Genomic DNA, 19,715 nt, shown 5'->3' with positions numbered 1-19,715 from the left:
TCCTTGTTTCTTCGTTATTCACAGAATAAGGAAAATTACGTCAGATGACATTTTATTCGAGTGATCTATTTTGCTGACATCCCAAATCCCGCTGATTCCTACTTTTATGCAAATATAACCTTTTTTTTTTCTGGGTCATTATTATTAATAATTATTAATTATTATTAATATAATCATGCATTCATTTGTTAAACAGCATGATATTATTTTATGAGGTGATATTGACCAAGGGGAATATAAGAAAATAACTGCAGATGCTGGTACAAATCGAAGGTATTTATTCACAAAATGCTGGAGTAACTCAGCAGGTCAGGCAGCATCTCAGGAGAGAAGGAATGGGCGACGTTTCGGCTCGAGACCCTTCTTCAGACTGATGTCAGGGGGGCGGGACAAAGGAAGGATATAGGTGGAGACAGGAAGATAGAGGGAAATCTGGGGAGGGGAAGAGAGTGACAGAGGAACTATCTAAAGTTGGAGAAGTCAATGTTCATACCACTGGGCTGCAAGCTGCCCAGGCGAAATATGAGGTGCTGTTCCTCCAATTTCCGGTGGGCCTCATTATGGCACTGGAGGAGGCCCATGACAGAAAGGTCAGACTGGGAATGGGAGGGGGAGTTGAAGTGCTCAGCCTCCGGGAGATCAGGTTGGTTAACGCGGACCGAGCGCAGGTGTTGAGCGAAGCGATCGCCGAACCTGCGTTTGGTTTCGCCGATGTAAATAAGTTGACATCTGGAGCAGTGGATACAATAGATGAGGTTGGAGGAGGTGCAGGTGAACCTCTGTCTCACCTGGAAAGACTGTTTGGGTCCTTGGATGAAGTTGAGGGGGGAGGTAAAGGGACAGGTGTTGCATCTCGTGCGGTTGCAGGGGAAAGTTCCCGTGGATGGGGTGGTTTGGGTAGGAAGGGAGGAGTGGACCAGGGAGTTACGGAGGGAAAGGTCTGCGGAACGCAGAAAGGGGAGGGGATGGGAAGATATGGCCAGTGGTGGGGTCCCGTTGTAGGTGACGGAAATGTTGGCGGATGATTTGTTGGATACGCTGGCTGGTGGGGTGGAAGGTAAGAACGAGGGGGATTCTGTCCTTGTTACGAGTGGGGGGAGGGGGAGCAAGAGCGGAGCTGCGGGATGTAGAAGAGACCCTAGTGAGAGCCTCATCTATAATAGAAGAGGGGGAGCCCCGTTTCCTGAAGAATGAGGGCATCTCTGATGCGCTAGTGTGAAACACCTCATCCCGGGCGCAGATGCGGCGTAGACGGAGGAATTGGGAGTAGGGGATAGACTTTTTGCAGGAGACCGGGTGGGAAGAAGTGTAGTCCAGATAGCTGTGCGAGTCAATGGGTTTATAGTAGATGTCAGTCACTAGTCTGTCTCCTGTGATGGAGATGGTGAGGTCCAGAAACGGGAGGGAGATGTCGGAGATAGTCCAGGTATATTTAAGGGCAGGATGGAAATTGGAAGTGAAATGTATGATGTCAGTTGACCAAGGAGAAGTTCCACTGTATGTCAACATTGACTTCTTTCAACGATATTTTTTGCGGGCAATTTGATGATTCTCAATATTTGCATTTGTGTTTTGCATGCTGTTGACAATTATTTCACAGGTATTCCATGGGTAGAAAACCTTGGGGGAAATGCCATCTAAGCTGTGCTTTTGAATGTATTAGTTCATGGAGGAGAATGCTTGTGTTATGCTGGATGCCAGCAAATAGCATCAGTCGGCACCATCGGATTTGGGGGGAAAGGGGTGGAGATGGGGTGGGAGTAGGGTTGGGGGGAGACATGGACCATTGTGATTTGCTGTTGAAGCAAGTATGTCTTCAATTAAATTAGGTATGTGCAGTTTTTTAAATGAAATTCTTTCTTCATAACTTAGTCATACATTTTATGACCATTGTTCAATACCAAGAAAAATGGGATGTTTAAGGAAAAAGCAAAATAGAAAAAACAAAACAAAACGATTTTTTCTTTGTTGTAAAAGGTATTTCTGTTCAATAACCTTCCTATAGTTGTAGAATATACTCATGACAGGCCTGACATCGTACATGTAGTCCAAGAACTACAGACTGTTGGAGATAATAGTAGTTTTTCCACACGTGAATGTAGCGCTATGTATACGCGCATTTGACGTGCATACTTTTTGCTGAAAAGTTGCATTACACGCCATATTATGAATTTTGATGTAAAGTTGTGAATTTTGGACATCAAAATTCTGAATTTGTAAAATCAAATGTTGGGAGTTCTGCATTCTAAACAATAGTGTCGTAAACCTGAATTGCTTCCAATGCAGAAAGAATACTGAATCACAGAGAAAACTTGCCAAGTTTATCATTATGAGTTTATTTATTTAATTTATTTTTATTTATTTAGTTTATTTGCCATTCCACTCCTTACAGATCATGCAACGAATGGGACGAGATAGAGTGCCTCCGGGGGCTATAGTGCAATACAAATGTAAAACATATAGACAGGGGATGACAATGCAGTACAATACCATACAGTACAATACAATTAGACAGGGGTGAATGGAGTCCCTCATGATGCTGCAGGCTTTACTTTTGCACCTTCCTCAGTAAATGTCACTGATGGCAGGGAGTCTGGTCCCAGTGATGTGCTGGGCTGTCTTCACAACACGCTGCAGGGCCTTCCTGTCTGCAGCATCATGAGGGAACATCGGGAGCTCGCAGGTCCCTGGCTGGCAACTGACTTTCGGGAGCGCCAGCCGCAGCAGGTTCGACCGCCCCGAATCGCAAGGCTCGATCGACCAGTTTGCAGGACCTTCATCGCCCTGCACGGCTTGGCCGCGGGACCTTCCATCACCCGGCGGAGGGTCAGGATCTTCATCGCCCTGCACGGCTCGGCCGCGGGTCCTTCCATCGCCCGGCGGGGGCTTCAAAAATCGGGAGCCTCAATCGCTTCGAAGCAGCAGTTTGACTGTCTGACCACGGGAGAAGAACAAAGGAGGAGATAAGACTTTTGTTGCCTTCCATCACAGCGAGGGGGTGCTTGGAGGAGTCACCGTGATGGTTGTCTATGTTAAACTTATGTAATTGTGTGTCTTGTGCTCTTTACTGTCATGACTGCATGGCAACGACATTTCATTCAAATTTATTTTTGAATGACAATACATGCAATTTGTTTTTGTATTTGTAATGTATTTGTTTTTAATTTTATTTGACGTTTCTTTGATTGTTCTGGGAAAAGCTTCTGTTCAAGTCTTTAGTGAGGCCACATTTGGAGTACTATGTGCAGTTCTGATCACCTGGCTTCAGGAAAGATGTCATTAAGCTGGAAAAGATGCAGAAGAGATTCACCAGAATATTACCGGACCTGAGTTACAGGGCATGGCTGGATGGCAGGGATTTTTTTATTTGGACCATGGAAGGCTGAAGGGTGACGTCGTTGATCTGTACAAGATCACGAGGGACATGGATAAAGTGAAAGCACACAGTCGTCCCAGCGCAGATTGTTCTAAAACAAGTGGACATAACTTATGGTGAGAGGAGAGAGATTTAAGGGGGACCTCAGGGGCATCCTTTTCACTCAGATGGTTGTCTATATCTGGAATGAGCTGCCAGAGGAACTATGGAAGAGGATGCAGTTACAACTTTCAAAAGACATTTGGATAGGAAGAGTTTATAAGGATGTGGGCCAAATGCAGGCAAATGTGACTGGCCCAGAATGTCAACTGGTCAGAATGTAGCTCTATGACTACGGTAGGTGCCAGCTCTGCACTGCACCCGCTGGAAGTGGCCAACTCTGCACTGGATGGTAATTTCCCACTAAGGACTGAAGGTTGTGCGTCTGAACCACTTAGTATGGACACATTCAGGACAGCACTCCCCACCTCCGGCCGCCTTGGGGCTGCACATTGCACAAGGGATTTTGAGGGAGATCCTTAGCAATGCTTTTAATTGAATGGCGCAGTAGAACCTGCTATTTTACTAGTTTCACACTGGCCCGATGGAGGCTGCGCACTCTTGACATTGGTCAGTATTGTCCATTGACTCCGGTTCACAATAGACAATCTCACACCGGTCAGTCCTAGTCAGTCCCCCCTGCACCAGTCAGTCCCCCCCCCCCACTGCACCGGTCAGTCCCCCTCTCCCCCCCCCTGCACCGGTCAGTCCCCCTCTCCCCCCCTGCACCGGTCAGTCCCCCTCTCCCCCCCCCCTGCACCGGTCAGTCCCGTCCCCCCCTGCACCGGTCAATCTCCCCTCCCTCCCCCCCCCCCCTGCACCGGTCAGTCTCCCCTCCCTCCCACCCCCCCTGCACCGGTCAGTCCCCCCCCCCCCCCCCCCACCGCCTCTCAGCAGCAGCTCTGCAGCGGCGGCTCCTCATTGATTGAGCGCGGCCGCTTGTCGCAGTGCGCTCGCTGCCTGACGGGGTCCCGGGGTCCGGCCGGGCAGCGGTGGAGCCGCTCTCGTTAAGTCCCCGTCAGTGTTGCTGCCTTCAGGAGATACCGGCGGGGGACGGGTCGGAGCCTGGCTGGGGGCCGGAGGAAACTACAAGTGGTCGCTGGAGCCTCCATCGCCCTTCCCGGGACCGCACCTGCAGGTGGGGCGGGGGTGGGAGTGGGCTAGGCCGGGGTGGGGTGGGGGTAGGGCGGGGCCGGGGTGGGGACGGTCTGAGCTGGGCCGGGGTGGGGGTGGGGTCCCGCCCGCAGCCAGTGGCGCTTACCCCGGACCAAAGACTAGATTCCAGTTCGATCCTTTGCAATACCAAGCTGAATTGGGCCATTCGGCCCATCAAGTCTACTCCGCCATTCATACGATACGATAGAACTTTATTTATCCCAGGAGGGAAATCTATCTCTCCCTCCCTCCTAACCCCATTCTCCTGCCTTCTCCCCACTTTGGTGGCAAGAACAGGAAAGCAGACTATTATCTGAATGGTGGCCGATTAGGAGAAGGGGAGATGCAACGTGACCTGGGTGTAGTGGTGCACCAGTCATTGAAAGTAGACATGCAGGTGCAGCAGGCAGTGAAGAAAGCGAATGGTATGTTGACATTCATAGCGAGGGGATTTGAGTATAGGAGCAGGGAGGTTCTGCTGCAGTTGTACAGGGCATTGGTGAGACCACACCTGGAGTATTGCGTACAGTTTTGGTCTCCTAATCTGAGGAAAGACATTCTTGCCATAGAGGGAGTACAGAGAAGGTTCACCAGATTGATTCCTGGGATGGCAGGACTTTCATATGAAGAAAGACTGGATAGACTCGGCTTGTACTCGCTGGAATTTAGAAGATTGAGGGGGGATCTTATAGAAACTTACAAAATTCTTTAGGGGTTGGACAGGCTAGAGATGCAGGAAGATTGTTCCCGATGTTGGGGAAGTCCAGAACAAGGGGTCACAGTTTAAGGATAAGGGGGAAGTCTTTTAGGACCGAGATGAGAACGTTTTTTTTCACACAGAGAGTGGTGAATCTGTGGAATTCTCTGCCACAGAGGGTAGTTGAGGCCAGTTCATTGGCTATATTTAAGAGGGAGTTAGATGTGTCCCTTGTGGCTAAAGGGATCAGGGGGTATGGAGAGAAGGCAGGTACGGGATACTGAGTTGGATGATCAGCCATGATCATATTGAATGGCAGTGCAGGCTCGAAGGGCCGAATGGCCTACTCCTGCACCTATTTTCTATGTTTCTATGTTAACCCCTGACATCCGTACTAATCAAAAATCGACTTGGCCTCCACATCCTTCTGCGGCAAAGAATTCCACAGATTCACCAACCTGTGACGAAAGAAATTCCTTGTCATCTCCTTCCCAAAGGAACGCCCTTTAATTCTGACGCTACGGGCATCTGCAGTTCATTGTGCATTCATCGGATCCGTTTTTGTTTCAAATCTGCAGAGCCTGCGGGTTTTTTTTGTCGCTCAATTCGGTAACGCACCCCAGTTTGTGTTTCAGAACCGGATTCTCGGGACATCCGAGCGGAACGATGAACATAACGCACAGGGGGCGGCCCTCTTTGGACTTGAGCTCGCCACATGGCAGCAACAACTCGACTGCCTGGGGCAATGCGAGCGAACCCGCAGGCAATCTCCAGGAGCTGATCCGCACGACCACTCTTGTCACCTGTACCCTCCTGCTGCTACTGACATTCTGTGTGGGGACCTACGGCAACCTGGTTGTCTTCTTAGCCTTCTTTGATCCAGCCTTTAGAAAGTTTCGGACGAACTTTGACTTTATGATCCTGAACCTATCCTTTTGTGATTTATTCATTTGCTGTGTCACAACACCCATGTTCGCTTTCATTTTATTTTTTGATTCCGATAGCAACGTCTCCGAGGTTTTCTGCTTCACCTTTCACCTCACCAGTGTTGGATCGATAATAATGTCCCTTAAATCAGTGACAACGATAGCTCTCCATCGCTTGCGCATGGTGCCAGGCCATCAGCCCGACACAACAGCTTCTTGCTCTTTATTTATCCTAACCATCAGTCTGTGGACCCTAAGTTTCACCCTTGCTATTCTGACTACCTTCAGGACATATCCCGACACTTCCAGGGCATGTGTTCCCTTTTTCGGTTGCACTAATAGGGACTGTAGAGTCATTCTCTATCTATATGTTATAGATTTTGCATTTTGCGTGGGAGCCGTATCGGTCTCCTATGTGGTGATAGCTCTTGCTCTGAAGAGAAATGCACATGTGAGGAAGTGTGCATTCGTCACTGTTGATACATTAAGGACCAGGTCCCTCGGCGGAACAGACAACGGCAATGCACCGACTGCAGCACAACCTCTTAGTCCTAATCAGGATTACAATAAACTCCAGCTCATGCAAGCACACTCCCACACACGACGTCCTCGCGTCAAGGCCTCTGCAAATAGGTTGCGTCGGTCGTCCTCGGTGAAACAATCAGGCACAAAAGATTCGAAGGCTGTCGTGACTTGTGTTGTCATTGTGCTGACGGTAATAGTTTGCTGCCTGCCATTGGGAATCTCCTTCTTGCAAGATGTGTCAACACGACAGAGCAGTTTTATTTTAAATCAGTTTAAGCTTTTTGGATTCACATTGATATTCTTTAAATCGGGTCTAAATCCATTTATATATTCACGCAGCAGTGCTGGGCTTCGGAGGAGCATCGCCTGGTGCCCGCAGAGCGTGGGTCTTGCTTGTTGGTGGTGTAGATATTGGTTCCGGGCAGTGGGTAAAGATACCTGCATGTGAATAGACACAAATCGTCTCATCGTGAAACAAATTCAGCTTATATGCTGTCTTCTAGACCACAGGGAAAGTTGGCAGATCAGTCTTATGGACCCAGTCACTCAATTGGCAGTATATTAAATCCCCAAATGCCCGTTGGCCATAATTGTCCACAAAATAACTCGATCCCAATCAACACAAGGTTTCAAGGTCATGGTCAGTTTATTGTTACACTAGACCGAGTGGGCCCGTTGGGCCCGTCCTCGTAGGGTTTCCATTGTAACCGGGAGGGGAGGAAAGGGGGAGGGTTGGGGGAGGGAAGGGGGAGGGAGGAGGGGAGGGGAGGGGGGGAGGGAGAGGGGAGGGAGGGGGGTAGGGGGGAGGGAGGGGGAGAGGGGGGGGATGGGAGGGGGAGGGGAGGGGGGAAGGGAGGAGGGAAAGGGGGGAGGGAGAGGGGAGGGAGGTGGGTAGGGGGGAGGGAGGGGGACCTCCCCTTTTCCCAGTACCCCTCTTTCCCCGTTGGGCCCGTCCTCGTAGGGTTTCCATTGTAACCGGGAGGAGGGGAGGGCGGGAAGGGGGAGGGAGGGAGGAGGGAGGTGTGGAGGGAGGAGGGGAGGGGAGGGAGGGGGGAGGGGAGGGAGGGGGGTAGGGGGGAGGGGAAGGGGGGAGGGAGGGGGACCTCCCCTTTTCCCAGTACTCCTCTTTCCCCGTTGGGCCGGTCCTCGTAGGGTTTCAATTGTAACCGGGAGGGGGGGAGGGAGGGTGGAAGGAGGGGGGAGAGGGATGGAAGGGTGGAGGGAGGGGGGGAGGGATTGGGGAGGGAGGGAAGGAGGGAGGGGGGAGTTAGGGGGGAGGGGGGAGGGAGTTGGGGAGGGAGGGGGAGGAGGGGGGGAGGGAGTGGGGATGGAGGTGGGAAGGAGGGGGGATGAAGGGGTTGAGGGGGGAAGGGGGACCTCCCCTTTTCCCAGTACCCCTCTTTCCCCGTTGGGCCCGTCCTCATAGGGTTTCCATTGTAACCGGGAGGGGGGAGGGAGGGAGGTGTGGAGGGAGGAGGGGAGGGGGAGGGAGGGGGGAGGGGAGGGGGGAAGGGGAGGGGGGGAAGGGGGGAGGGAGTAGGGGGGAGGGGAGGGAGGGGGATCTCCCCTTTTCCCAGTACCCCTCTTTCCCCGTTGGGCCCGTCCCCGTAGGGTTTCCATTGTAACCGGGAAACACTTGCCCCGGTGGCCCACGAGCATAGGGGCCCAATGCTGATCTGTGTATGTTAAGTGACTTGCAATTAAAAAAAATACTTTAAAAAAAGATAAGTGCTTTTTAAGTGCTTGTTTTGAAACATTCGCGGTCACATAGTGCTTCTCACTGCGATCTGTTAGTGGTGCTTTTCGAAACAATGTAGCACCCATCTCAAACAAGCATTGGGAGGATGGGAGGGAGGGAAGGGGAGGGAGGGAGGAGAGAGGTGTGGAGGGATGGGGGAAGGGGAGGGGGGAACGGGGGGAAGGGGGAGGGAGAGGAGAGGGAGGGGGGATGGGATGGGGGAAGGGGGGAGGGAGGGGGACCTCCCCTTTTCCCAGTACCCCTCTTTCCCCGTTGGGCCCGTCCTCGTAGGGTTTCCATTGTAACCGGGAGGAGGGGAGGGAGGGAGGAGGGAGGTGTGGAGGGAGGAGGGGAGGGGGAAGGGGGAGGGAGAGGGTTAGGGGGGAGGGGGAGGGGAGGGGAGGGAGGGGGACCTCCCCTTTTCCCAGTACCCCTCTTTCCCCGTTGGGCCCGTCCCCGTAGGGTTTCCTTTGTAACCAGAAGGGGGGAGGGAGGGTGGAAGGAGGGGGGAGGGGGAGAGGGATGGAAGGGTGGAGGGAGGGGGGGAGGGATGGAGGGAAGGAGGGAGGGGGGGGAGTTAGGGGAGGAGGGGTGAGGGAGGTGGGGAGGGAGTTGGGGAGGAGGGGTGGAGGGAGTGGGGATGGAGGTGGGAAGGAGTGGGGAGGAAGGGGTTGAGGGGGGAAGGGGGGGGAGGGAGGGAATAGGGGCCCCATGCTGATCTGTGTATGTTAAGTGACTTGCACAACTTTAAAAAACTGGCAGTTGCCTTTCGCAACAATGTTGCAACAATCTCACACAAGCATTGTGACGTCACAAGCTGAAGATGTAAATTTAAAACCGAGCTGATCTCTCATTGGTGCACGGGTGCCATTGTGACATCACGCGCTGAAGCCCCTTCAAGAAAAGGGTTAGAAATGAAAATTAAACTTTAATATCTCTCTAGCTTTAAAAAGGCAGCTTCAATTTGAACGAAAGTACTTACAATAGTTGCCCATGTTAATGGTGAATATGGCGGTACAAAAATCGTAGCGCTTTGGTGTACCGTCAGGGAGGAGTAGGGTTTGTAAGTTATGGACAGAAACTCTTCGGAATCTTTGCGTACATACACATATACATACGGAATGTTGGACCGCAGAGTTTTAGTAGTATACTAGACCGAGTGGGCCCGTTGGGCCCGTCCTCGTAGGGTTTCCATTGTAACCGGGAGGATGGGAGGGAGGGAAGTGGGAGGGAGGGGGGGAGGGGAGGGTGGAGTGGAGGGGGGAGGGGAGGGGGAAGGAGGGGAGGGGGATGGGGAGGGAGAGGGGAGGGAGGGGGGTGGGGGGAGGGTCTATTTTACTTTAAAATAAACAGCGTTCTTTGTTGAAAAGGAAATAAACTTATCTATAGAGCATCAGCTTTTTTAAAATAAATAAAATCAAACTTAATGAAAATCACATTCCTCATTTTAAATAAATGTCTTTGTTATAAATGAAATCAAACAGCGGGAGAGGCGACGGCGACTACACCTCCCGGCGGTCAGCGCTGCTGGGACGGGAGGGAGGGAGGGATGAGGGAGGGAGGAGAGTGGGGAGGGAGGGGTACCTCCCCTTTTCCCAGTACTCTTCTTTCCCAAACCACCAAGCCCCCTGTTGTCCCCCTCCCCAGTCCCCATTCTCAGACCCCCCCATTCTCTCTCCCCCAGATACACTCTTACTCTCCCCCCCCCTTTCCCCAGCACACCCCTTTCCCCGTTGGGCCCGTCCTCGTAGGGTTTCCATTGTAACCGTGAGGCAGGGAGGGAGGGCGGAGGGAGGGAAGAGGGAGGTGTGGAGGGAGGAGGGGAGGGGGAGGGAGGGGGAGGGGGGAAGGGGGGGAGGTGGAGGGAGGGGGGAGGGAGAGGGGGAGGGGTGGGGGGAAGGGGTGAGGGTGGAAGGGGGAGGGAGGGGGACCTCCCCTTTTCCCAGTACCCCTCTTTCCCCGTTGTGCCCGTCCTCGTAAGGTTTCCATTGTAACCGGGAGGGGAGTGGGGGGGAGGGAAGGGAGGAGGGAGGTGTGGAGGGGGGAGGGGAGGGGGAGGGGGGAAGGGGCAAGGGGGAGGGAGAGGGGAGGGAGGGGGTAGGGAGGGGGGAAGGGGGGAGGGAGGGGGACCACCCGTTTTCCCAGTACCCCTCTTTCCCCGTTGGGCCCGTCGTCGTAGGGTTTCCATTGTAACCGGGAGGAGGGGAGGTAGGGAAGGGGGAGGGAGGGAGGAGGGAGGTGTGGAGGGAGGAGGGGAGGGGGAGGGAGGAGGGGAGGGGGAGGGAGGGGGAAGGGGAGGAGGGAGAGGGGAGGGAGGGGGGTAGGGGGGAGGGAGGAGGGAGGTGTGGAGGGAGGAGGGGAGGGGGAGGGAGGGGGGAGGGGGGAGGGAGAGGGGGAGGGGGAGGGAGGGAGCGTGTAAGGGGGAGGGAGGGGGACCTCCCCTTTTCCCAGTACCCCTCTTTCCCCGTTGGGCCCGTCCTCGTAGGGTTTCCATTGTAACCGGGAGGAGGGGAGGGAGGGAGGAGGGAGGTGTGGAGGGAGGAGGGATGGGGGGAAGGGGGAGGGAGAGGGTTAGGGGGGAGGGGGAGGGGGGAGGGGAGGGGAGGGAGGGGGACCTCCCCTTTTCCCAGTACCCCTCTTTCCCCGTTGGGCCCGTCCTCGTAGGGTTTCCATTGTAACCGGGAGGAGGGGAGGGAGGGAAGGGGAGGGAGGGAGGAGGGAGGTGTGGAGGGAGGAGGGGAGGGGAGGGAGGGGGTAGGGGGGAGGGGGAGGGAGGGGGGAGGGGAGGGGGAAGGGGGAAGGGAGGGGGACCTCCCCTTTTCCCAGTACCCCTCTTTCCCCGATGGGCCCGTCCTCGTAGGGTTTCAATTGTAACCGGGAGGGGGGAGGGAGGGTGGAAGGAGGGGGGAGAGGGATGGAAGGGTGGAGGGAGGGGGGAGGGATTGGGGAGGGAGGGATGGAGGGAAGGAGGGAGGGGGGGAGTTAGGGGGAGGGGGAGGGGGGAGGGAGTTGGGGAGGGAGGGGGAGGAGGGGGGAGGGAGTGCGGATGGAGGTGGGAAGGAAGGGGTTGAGGGGGGAAGGGGGACCTCCCCTTTTCCCAGTACCCCTCTTTCCCCGTTGGGCCCATCCCCGTAGGGTTTCCATTGTAACCGGGAGGGGGTAGGGAGGGTGGAAGGAGGGGGGAGGGGGAGAGGGATGGAAGGGTGGAGGGAGTTGGGAGGGAGTGGGGGAGGGTGGGATGGAGGGAAGGAGGGAGGGGGGGAGTTAGGGGCTGAGTGGTGATGGAGGTTGGGATTGAGGGGGAGGGAGGGGGGGAGGGAGTGGGGATGGAGGTGGGAAGGAGGGGGGAGGAAGGGGTTGAGAGGTGAAGTGGGACCTCCCCTTTTCCCAGTACCCCTCTTTCCCCGTTGGGCCCGTCCTCGTAGGGTTTCCATTGTAACCGGGAGGAGGGGAGGGAGGGAGGAGGGAGGTGTGGAGGGAGGAGGGGAGGGGGGAAGGGGGAGGGAGAGGGTTAGGGGGGAGGGGGGAGGGGAGGGGAGGGAGGGGGACCTCCCCTTTTCCCAGTACCCCTCTTTCCCCGTTGGGCCCGTCCCCGTAGGGTTTCCTTTGTAACCAGAAGGGGGGAGGGAGGGTGGAAGGAGGGGGGAGGGGGAGAGGGATGGAAGGGTGGAGGGAGGGGGGGAGGGATGGAGGGAAGGAGGGAGGGGGGGGAGTTAGGGGAGGAGGGGTGAGGGAGGTGGGGAGGGAGTTGGGGAGGAGGGGGGGAGGGAGTGGGGATGGAGGTGGGAAGGAGTGGGGAGGAAGGGGTTGAGGGGGGAAGGGGGGGGAGGGAGGGAATAGGGGCCCCATGCTGATCTGTGTATGTTAAGTGACTCGCACAACTTTAAAAAACTGGCAGTTGCCTTTCGCAACAATGTTGCAACAATCTCACACAAGCATTGTGACGTCACAAGCTGAAGATGTAAATTTAAAACCGAGCTGATCTCTCATTGGTGCACGGGTGCCATTGTGACATCACGCGCTGAAGCCCCTTCAAGAAAAGGGTTAGAAATGAAAATTAAACTTTAATATCTCTCTAGCTTTAAAAAGGCAGCTTCAATTTGAACGAAAGTACTTACAATAGTTGCCCATGTTAATGGTGAATATGGCGGTACAAAAATCGTAGCGCTTTGGTGTACCGTCAGGGAGGAGTAGGGTTTGTAAGTTATGGACAGAAATTCTTCGGAATCTTCCGTACATACACATATACATACATACATACGGAATGTTGGACCGCAGAGTTTTAGTAGTATACTAGACCGAGTGGGCCCGTTGGGCCCGTCCTCGTAGGGTTTCCATTGTAACCGGGAGGGGAGGAAAGGGGGAGGGTTGGGGGAGGGAAGGGGGAGGGAGGAGGGGAGGGAGGGGGGAGGGGAGGGGGGGGAGGGAGAGGGGAGGGGAGGGGGGAGGGAGAGGGGAGGGAGGGGGGTAGGGGGGAGGGAGGGGGGAGAGAGGGGGATGGGAGGGGGGAGGGGAGGGGGGAAGGGAGGAGAGAAGGGGGGGAGGGAGAGGGGAGGGAGGTGGGTAGGGGGGAGGGAGGGAGGGGGACCTCCCCTTTTCCCAGTACCCCTCTTTCCCCGTTGGGCCCGTCCTCGTAGGGTTTCCATTGTAACCTGGAGGAGGGGAGGGCGGGAAGGGGGAGGGAGGGAGGAGGGAGGTGTGGAGGGAGGAGGCGAGGGGAGGGAGGGGGGAGGGGAGGGAGGGGGGTAGGGGGAGGGGGAGGGAGTGGGGAGGGGGGAGGGGAAGGGGGGAGGGAGGGGGACCTCCCCTTTTCCCAGTACTCCTCTTTCCCCGTTGGGCCCGTCCTCGTAGGGTTTCAATTGTAACCGGGAGGGGGGGAGGGAGGGTGGAAGGAGGGGGGAGAGGGATGGAAGGGTGGAGGGAGGGGGGGGAGGGTTTGGGGAGGGAGGGGGGGAGGGTTTGGGGAGGGAGGGATGGAGGGAAGGAGGGAGGGGGGGAGTTAGGGGGGAGGGGGGAGGGAGGGGGGAGGGAGTTGGGGAGGGAGGGGGGGATGGAGGTGGGAAGGAGGGGGGATAAAGGGGTTGAGGGGGGAAGGGGGACCTCCCCTTTTCCCAGTACCCCTCTTTCCCCGTTGGGCCCGTCCTCATAGGGTTTCCATTGTAACCGGGAGGGGGGGGAGGGAGGGAGGAGGGAGGTGTGGAGGGAGGAGGGGAGAGGGAGGGAGGGGGAGGGGAGGGGGGAAGGGGAGGGGGGAAGGGGGGAGGGGGTAGGGGAGGGGGTAGGGGGGAGGGGAGGGGGGAGGGAGGGGGATCTCCCCTTTTCCCAGTACCCCTCTTTCCCCGTTGGGCCCATCCCCGTAGGGTTTCCATTGTAACCGGGAGGGGGGGAGGGAGGGTGGAAGGAGGGGGGAGGGGGAGAGGGATGGAAGGGTGGAGGGAGGGGGGAGGGAGTGGGGGAGGGTGGGATGGAGGGAAGGAGGGAGTTAGGGGCTGAGTGGTGATGGAGGTTGGGATTGAGGGGGGAGGGAGGGGGGGAGCGAGTGGGGATGGAGGTGGGAAGGAGGGGGGAGGAAGGGGTTGAGGGGGGAAGTGGAACCTCCCCTTTTCCCAGTACTCCTCTTTCCCCCACCACCAAGCCCCCTCCGCAACGACCCCTGTTGTCCCCCTCCCCAGTCCCGATTCTCAGACCCCCCCCCATTCTCTCTCTCCCCCAGACACACTCTCAGTGCTTTTTTCGAAACACTTGCCCCGGTGGCCCACGAGCATAGGGGCCCAATGCTGATCTGTGTATGTTAAGTGACTTGCAATAAAAAAAAATACTTTAAAAAAGATAAGTGCTTTTTAAGTGCTTGTTTTGAAACATTCGCGGTCACATAGTGCTTCTCACTGCGATCTGTTAGTGGTGCTTTTCGAAACAATGTAGCACCCATCTCAAACAAGCATTGGGAGGATGGGAGGGAGGGAAGGGGAGGGAGGGAGGAGAGAGGTGTGGAGGGAGGGGGGAAGGGGAGGGGGGAAAGGGGGAAGGGGAGGGAGAGGGGAGGGAGGGGGGATGGGATGGGGGAAGGGGGGAGGGAGGGGGACCTCCCCTTTTCCCAGTACCCCTCTTTCCCCGTTGGGCCCGTCCTCGTAGGGTTTCCATTGTAACCGGGAGGAGGGGAGGGAGGGAGGAGGGAGGTGTGGAGGGAGGAGGGGAGGGGGGAGGGGAGGGGGGAAGGGGGAGGGAGAGGGTTAGGGGGGAGGGGGAGGGGGGAGGGGAGGGGGGAAGGGGAGGGAGGGGGACCTCCCCTTTTCCCAGTACCCCTCTTTCCCCGTTGGGCCCGTCCCCATAGGGTTTCCTTTGTGACCAGAAGGGGGGGAGGGAGGGTGGAAGGAGGGGGGAGGGGGAGAGTGATGGAAGGGTGGAGGGAGGGGGGGGAGGATGGAGGGAAGGAGGGAGGGGGGGGAGTTAGGGGAGGAGGGGTGAGGGAGGTGGGGAGGGAGTTGGGGAGGGGGGGAGGGAGTGGGGATGGAGGTGGGAAGGAGTGGGGAGGAAGGGGTTGAGGGGGGAAGGGGGGAGGGAGGGAATAGGGGCCCCATGCTGACCTGTGTATGTTAAGTGACTTGCACAACTTTAAAAAACTGGCAGTTGCTTTTCGCAACAATGTTGCAACAATCTCACACAAGCATTGTGACGTCACAAGCTGAAGATGTAAATTTAAAACCGAGCTGATCTCTCATTGGTGCACGGGTGCCATTGTGACATCACGCGCTGAAGCCCCTTCAAGAAAAGGGTTAGAAATGAAAATTTAAACTTTAATATCTCTCTAGCTTTAAAAAGGTAGCTTCAATTTGAACGAAAGTACTTACAATAGTTGCCCAGGTTAATGGTGAATATGGCGGTACAAAAATCGTAGCTCTTTGGTGTACCTTCAGGGAGGAGTAGGGTTTGTAAGTTATGGACAGAAACTCTTCGGAATCTTCCGTACATACACATATACATACATACATACGGAATGTTGGACCGCAGAGTTTTAGTAGTATATAGATAGATAGATATACCAATTAAGGTACAGTGAAATTTGAGTTGCCATACAGCCATACTAAGTGAAAAGCAACAACCCCATAAAAATTAACATAAACATCCACCACAGTGGATTCCACATTCTGCACTGTGATGGAAGGCAATAAAGTTCAACCTTCTCCCTCTTTGTTCTCCTGTAGCCGACGATCGAAGCCCCCGTCCGGGGTGATCGAAACTCCCGCGTCGGGGCGGTTGAAACTCTCTCTGTGGCATGGAGCTCCCGAGTCGGCCTCTTCTTACCCGAGACCGTGAGCTTCACGATGTTAACGTCCACAGGCCCCGCGGTTGGAGTTTCAATCCCCGGCGAAGGGATCGCAAGCTCCGCGATGTTAAAGTCCCGCAGACTCCCGCGGCTTGGAGCGCCGGTCGGTCTCCAGGAAAGGCCGCCAACTCCACAATGTCAGGCTGCATTGGGGACGGATACGATACGGAAACAAATCGCATCTCTGTCGAGGTAAGAGATTGAAAAAAGTTTCCCTAAATTCCCCCCCAAATAAAACAAACCAAGGAACACTACAAATAAAACAAACCAAGGAACACTAAAACATACTTTTTAACACATACTAAAAATTACAAAAAAGAAGAGAGGACCGACAGACTGTTGGCGAGGCAGCCACTGCTGGTGTTGAGCCTTGCTGTAACATTTACGACGTCAGTCCTTCCCAGAAATCAAGCAGCCCAAATAGCTGTCCACCAATGAATGCCGTTTGTGGATTTGCCAAATCATTTGGTGCCATGCATTACCATACAGCAAAAACACATGATTTTGTTCTGGAGCATGGAAATACCCCTGCCAAAGAAATACCAGTCCCAACAGCTTGAAAGAGACCCACGGTGCCTGTACCAAATTGCATGTCAACAGTTCTGTTCTTTTTGTCAATTTATCAAAGTGCACTGGACGAACATCAGAAAAGCATGACCATTGCAATTATGCTCCAAACTTATTTTCACAAATACCCTACTGCTGCACCACTGTGCCGCCCGAAGTGGTCTGGCAGTATACAGCTGAAACCAGACTGACAACTTTATCTGGATTCTTCCACAGTCCAACAGTTTCAAAGGTTTACAGGAATATCCAGGAGAGATTTGACTTCCATTTTTTCCACTTTCTCAGTTTCATACCACATCGATGACTCTCATCACCCTGGCTACACATTTCACTCCCACCATCGGGAGGAAGGTTTTGGAACCTGCGACGGCCAGGTTCAAGAATAGCTTCTTCCCAACAACAGCCAGCCTCTGAAACATTACACAACATTAACCACAATCATGAACTTGAAATGTATTTGGTTGCACTAATAACTTTGTCTTAAAAAAATGCATTAATATTTGTGGTTATTGATCAATTGAATTTGTGTATTATCTATTATCAACCTGTTTTGTGTTCACAGGCCTGTTATGCTGCTACAAGTGAGAATTTCACTGTACTGCTATAATTTACAAATGATAATTAAACACTCTTGACTCAAACATCTCAGTGAGTACTCACTTGTGGCATTGAGTCCACATTCCATATTTGCATAAGCATTTTGAAGAATCGAGTTTACCGTTATCATTGTTACTCGTTTCCCCGCTAGATTTTTTAGATATATTCCAAAAATAAAAATATATTCCAAATGTTATATTCATGCATTTTGGCCACATCAATATATTGCCACATCAGTCAATGGACAATTTAAAAATTGTAAGATTAGTGGTAGACTGTGATCTTTCCCCTTTTTACAAAGAACGTTTTTATTATTTCTGTACTGAGATGAGTTGACTCATCAGTTAAGGTTGATGAGTTTGTAAACCAAAAAAATACATCTTCACAGAAATTGCAGAATACTGAGAGCAAAGAGAAATTAATGCTAATCCATCTCAAAAGGAACCAAGAAATTCTGTTGAAGCAATAAATAAGGTGACATTTATTCCTTCATCAGATGCAGACATCTCTGGCAGACCCCAATTGCTCTCCAAACTGAATTTCTAGCAAGCCACTTCAGAAGGCAACTAAGTGCAATACAGGTAGAGTTGCATATTAGGTAGAGCAGGGAAGGATGGCACATTTCCTTTCCCAAGAGAAAATGGGCTAAAGGCAAACTGATAATTTTATGTTCACCATTTCTAAAAGGTATTTAATGCAATTTAGGGAGAAATTAGACACAAGGAACTGCTGATCCTGGTTTAAGAAAAAGGCACACAATGCTGGAGTAACTCAGCAACTCAGATAGCATCTCTGGAGAACATGAATAAGTGCCGTTTCCAGTTGGGGCCGAAGAAGTGTCCCGACTCGAAACATCACCTATTCATGTTCTCCAGAGATAGAAACATAGAAAATAGGTGGAGGAGGCCATTTGGCCCTTTGAGCCATTCATTGTGATCATGGCTGATCATCCACAATCAGTAACCTGTGCCCAACTTCTCCCCATATCCCTTGATTCCACTAGCCCCCAGAGCTCTATCTAACTCTCTCTTAAATTTATCCAGTGATTTGGCCTCCACTGCCTTCTGCGACAGAGAATTCCACAAATTCACAACTCTCTGGGTGAAAAAGTTGCTTCTCACCTCCTTAATAACATCCTTCTTGTAGCAGAGGGACTGAAACTGAACATTACTCCATATGTGGCCTCGTCAACATCAGAGTTTTAGAAGACTCCCGACCCAAAACGTCTTCTGTTCATACCCACTGTAGATGATGTCTGACCTGCTGAGTTCCTCCTTTGTGCTTTGCTCAAGATTCCAGCATCTGCAGTCTCTTGCGTCTCTCTGAAGTCAGGAATGCACAGTCCTGAGGAAATCCTGCAGGTACCTGATGCTACCTGAGTCGCTGAGTTAGTTCAGCACTTTGTTTTACTTTCAAGGGTGAAATTACTTTGAAATTCCCCAACATTCAAAATGTTAAAATAAATGTTAATTGCAAAATTAAACTTTCTATAGCTGCCTTTGAGTGGGCCTTGTTGTAGTTCCTTAATTTACCCAACTGAAAACAATGGAGGTATCTGCTACATTCATCCAACATGAAATACTCAAAACTAGCAGTCCTTGGAAGAATTTAGAAGAACAAATAGTAATGTTTTTAATCTTTTCTGGAGCAATAGACAATAGGTGCCGGATTAGGCCATTCGAGCCAGCACCGCCATTCACCGTGATCATGGCTGATCATCCACAATCAGTACCCCGTTCCTGCCTTCTCCCCATATCCCTTGACTCTGCTATTATTAAGAGCTCTATCTAACTCTCTTGAAAGCATCCAGAGAATTGGCCTCCACTGCCTTCTGAGGCAGAGAATTCCACAGATTCACAATTCTCCAACTGAAAAAGTTTTTCCTCATCTTTGTTCTAGACGGCCTACCCCTTATACCTAAACCTGTGGCCCCTGGTTCGGGACTCCCCCAACATTGGGAACATGTTTCCTGCCTTTAGCATGTCCAATCCCTTAATAATCTTATGTTTCAATAAGATCCCCTCTCATCCTTCGAAATTCCAGTATACAAGCCCAGTCGCTCCAGTCTTTCAACGTACGAGTCCCGCCATTCCAGGAATTAACCTCGTGAACCTATGCTGCACTCCCTCAATAGCAAGAATTCCTCAAATTTGGAGACCAAAACTGCACACAATACTCCAGGTGTGGTCTCACTAGGGCCCTGTACAATTGCAGAGGAACCTCTTTGCTCCTATACTCAACTCCTCTTGTTATGAAGGCCAACATTCCATTGGCTTTCTTCACTGCCTGCTGTACCTGCATGCTTCCTTTTAGTGACCTTTGAACAAGGACACCCAGATCTCGTTGTAATTCCCCTTTAACTAACTTGACACCATTCAGATAATAATCTGCCTTCCTATTCTTACCACCAAAGTGGATAACCTCACATTTATCCACATTAAACTGCATCTGCCATCTCACACAACCTGTCCAAGTCACCCTGCAACCTCATAGCACCCTCCTCAGTTCACACTGCCACCCATCATCTGCAAATTTGCTAATGTTACTTTTAATCCCTTCTTCCAAGTCATTAATGTATATTGTAAATAGCTGCGGTCTCAGCACCGAGCCTTGCCGTACCCCACTGCCATTCTGAAAGGGACCCATTTATCCCATCTCTTTGTTTCTGTCTGGCAACCAATTTTCTATCCATGTCAGTACCCTACCCACAATACCATGTGCTCTAATTTTGCCCACAAGATGAACATTAATACACTTCATGCCTCTTGCTG

At 52.9% G+C, this 19,715-nt stretch overlaps 1 protein-coding gene across 1 annotated transcript; it reads left to right on the top strand.

Moving 5' to 3' along the window:
• Positions 1-4,376: 4,376 nt before the first annotated feature.
• On the top strand, positions 4,377-16,632 carry LOC144596488 (putative G-protein coupled receptor 75). The gene is given in 4 exon segments (XM_078404823.1): positions 4,377-4,553; positions 5,903-7,152; positions 7,155-7,352; positions 16,132-16,632. Coding segments are annotated over 3 exon segments (1,626 nt in total). The 5' UTR covers positions 4,377-4,553; positions 5,903-5,933; the 3' UTR covers positions 16,341-16,632.
• The last annotated feature ends 3,083 nt before the right edge of the window (positions 16,633-19,715 follow it).

This window comes from Rhinoraja longicauda, chromosome 9 (assembly GCF_053455715.1).
Source record: "Rhinoraja longicauda isolate Sanriku21f chromosome 9, sRhiLon1.1, whole genome shotgun sequence".
In the NCBI taxonomy this organism is placed as follows: Eukaryota; Metazoa; Chordata; class Chondrichthyes; order Rajiformes; family Arhynchobatidae; genus Rhinoraja; species Rhinoraja longicauda.
Note: the sequence above shows the minus strand (reverse complement) of the source record. Positions and strands in the feature narration are given on the sequence as shown.